At 46.2% G+C, this 2,879-nt stretch overlaps 1 protein-coding gene across 1 annotated transcript; it reads right to left on the bottom strand.

The window, feature by feature from the left end:
- Positions 1–520: 520 nt before the first annotated feature.
- LOC124654664 (probable 6-phosphogluconolactonase 4, chloroplastic) lies at positions 521–2,879 on the bottom strand. The gene is made up of 3 exons (XM_047193658.1): positions 2,533–2,879; positions 2,309–2,444; positions 521–1,154 (listed from the first exon to the last, which is right to left on the bottom strand). The coding sequence occupies exons 1-3, from the start codon at positions 2,877–2,879 to the stop codon at positions 681–683; spliced, it is 957 nt and encodes a 318-aa protein (XP_047049614.1). The 3' UTR covers positions 521–680.

Below are 2,879 nucleotides of genomic sequence, written 5' to 3' on the forward strand. Positions count from 1 at the left end.
CAGAACGGCATCAAAGCATGACCACATTGCGGTTCTAAACCAAGAAGTGTCACTAACACTTCGCAGCATATCCAATGTCTCGACTTAGGGTCGCCAAAGACCAAGTTGTGACCAAGTTCTACATCACAAAACCAATCTAACTTTTTTTAGAGTACTCCTAGCCTCACCTTTTTTACAGTAGATTCTAACCATCTTACCTGATCGCCACCTACATCAAAATTTAAAACTGTTTTCCTGTTAGCATGAAAAAAACCTAAACGCACTTTCCTCAAATATAGTATCAAAAGCAGGTGCCCCACACAATAAAGTTTGATAGAGGGCTATTATAATCAACCACAATGCCGAAGTAATACTACGTATGTAACAGTGGAGACCAATATCTAGAGGAACTAACATCTGAACAGGATTGTTTAGTGCAACGCCGCCAAAAATGTTATTTTCTGTCAACAGGTACTCCTTCAGGAAAAAAAGAACCCCAAGTTTGGTAGCTTCAACTATGCGTATAATGCAGGCCTCTAGGTGACTTAGCTTCACTTTTCTGAAACACATTACTCTAAACAATACTACATAAAAGTTCAAGTTTCCGTTACAGGTGATCCACAAGGGAGCAATGCAACAACGCAGGCCCCTGGATATTTTTTATTCAAGTGAAGAGCTTAAAGCTCAGATCTTGGGATTCACTAGTTCTGCAGCATTGACACCGCCTCCTTGTCAGTGAACCAGGTGAATTCTCCATCCTGAAGGACAACCATCTCAATAGGTAGCAAATCAGATGTCTTCTTGTCTGAAACAGCTTTCTGCACAGCACCAGCTTTCGCAGCTCCAGTTACCACCATGGCAAAATATGCAGACGAGTTGATCACCGGAAACGTGAATGTAATCCTCTCTGGTGGAGGCTTTGGAGAATCCGTGATGTGAGTGACCCACTTCTGTTTCTCATTAACAAGAGGGTGACCCGGGAAGAGAGAGGCAAGATGGCCGTCCGGACCCATGCTGAGGAGCATGGCATCAAACCTCGGAAACCCAGTTGCTGTTGACATTGCAAGAACGCCGTTCTTTACAAGTTGCCTCAAGATAGTTTCATAGTCATCTGCTGCTCCCTCAGCAGACAATGCATCATTGATAGCATAGACTTGACCAGTAGGAATTGGTACCTACAAAGTTGAAATAGCATAAGTTAACTATTTCACAATACATAGCAAATTACACACATTACCTGAAAAGTGATAACAATGGAATGGTTCATAGCCTGCATCTCATAGGTAACCTAGATCTCCTTTATTCATGAAGTGGTCACATAAACACCAGTTCACAATTGTGGTACATAATGTCAGTTATGGGACATTTCAAGAGCTTGGCACGTATTTGAGCATGAGTACATCTTGGTGGGGTTATAGAAGCTCGGTACAAATTAAATAGTATCATTCTGTTGATGATCTGTATATTGCTTCTCTATTGCAAATACAAATCCACATAGCACAAGGGGTGAAGGGAAACAGTTGAGGTCACAGACATTGGGACGGGAAACGCTACTCTTGTTTTTCCTTTTTGTTATTGACTCACCTAGACTATTAATAGTACAGAAAAAAAAAATCTTACTGTCACTTTCAGTAAGCTTTAAAATCTGAATCTAGTCAATATAATTATAAAAGATTGCTACAAGATTCAAATGTCATGGTCCCCAGCATATAGAGACTAAAGAGCTGGAAAAAATGAAGAGTTGCAAAGGGGGAAGCTTGTATCACTTGAAATAGCTACTTCAGATTTAGAGATGACGGAAATAAATAATACCAAACTGGTCATGAAATTCTTATGCAGCCATCATATTTTTGTAGAATCAAATGATACCCATATATCTGTCTAAAAGATTTCAAACCGCAGTAAGTGCAAGTATGGCATGATGCCATACATGCAATTAACTGCAGGTGGCACTGTGATTGGTACAATACATTGATAAGGCGAGTTTAGGTCCTAGAGTTTACCGAAGAACATACATATGGTGGGCATGGTTTTAAAAGTATTGATGGAGTATATTAGAACATTTATTCTGCTACCATATGTTTATAACAACCATTCAATTCCAGACGTCCAAGAGAACTCTGCAGTCACTTGTGTCAGACATCTGCAGTCGTACGTAATATACACAAGGATTCTGGGCTTTAACTTCCAAGCACGAACTCTGCATCACTTCCACGCACAAGGTATATGCCTTGCAAACGCCCTAACTGACCAAAGTGAATGCCTAAAAGGGTAGAACCGGCAGTTGCAGGAAGAAGAGTAAATCCAGCAAGATCTCGCTGGGGGATACCTTGGAGAGGAACCCATCGTAGGCGAGCTTGTAGTTGCTGTCGTCATGGTCCTTGGGCACGACCCTCTCGTCGACCCAGAATATGTGCCACTTGCTCCAGTCCACCGTCTCCAGGTACGGCGCCTCCGTAAGCTTCCTGCGAGAAACGAGAGATCTTCACCCGATCTGGGCAACCCCGGACCCAGCCACGGTTCTTTGGTTCGGTGGGGGACGCGCGCACGCACCTGAGGGCCTTGATGAGGGATCCGCCGGAGACGACGACGGTGAAGGCGCCCCTCTGGGCGGCGAACTTCGCGGAGAGCTCGGCCGCGTACTTGGCCAGCGAGACGGCGAGGTCCTCCTCGGCGTCGAAGATGAGCAGGTTCTTCTTGGACGCGGCGGCGGGGGCGGCGCCGTCGGTGGCCATGGCGGCGGTGGCGGGGAGGAGCGGGCGCGCGGAGGAGAGGAGGCGGGGAAGGGGCCGGAGGGTTCTGAACGGGACGCGGGACGCCGGCGGCGAGCGGCGGCGGGGCAGGGGCAGGATGGAGGGGGATGCGGCGGCGGAAGCGGAGAGCGACATGGAGGTGGACAT

This window comes from Lolium rigidum, chromosome 5 (assembly GCF_022539505.1).
Source record: "Lolium rigidum isolate FL_2022 chromosome 5, APGP_CSIRO_Lrig_0.1, whole genome shotgun sequence".
Taxonomy (NCBI): Eukaryota; Viridiplantae; Streptophyta; class Magnoliopsida; order Poales; family Poaceae; genus Lolium; species Lolium rigidum.

What these genes read in the sequence shown, in the direction of transcription:
- LOC124654664 (XM_047193658.1), bottom strand. Translation starts at nt 2,879, where the DNA reads ATGTCCACCTCCATGTCGCTCTCCGCTTCCGCCGCCGCATCCCCCTCC. An exon ending in TCCCTCATCAAGGCCCTCAG is followed by an intron (nt 2,445 to 2,532) that starts GTGCGTGCGCGC and finishes CGTTTCTCGCAG; the next exon opens with GAAGCTTACGGAGGCGCCGT. An exon ending in ACGATGGGTTCCTCTCCAAG is followed by an intron (nt 1,155 to 2,308) that starts GTATCCCCCAGC and finishes TCAACTTTGTAG; the next exon opens with GTACCAATTCCTACTGGTCA.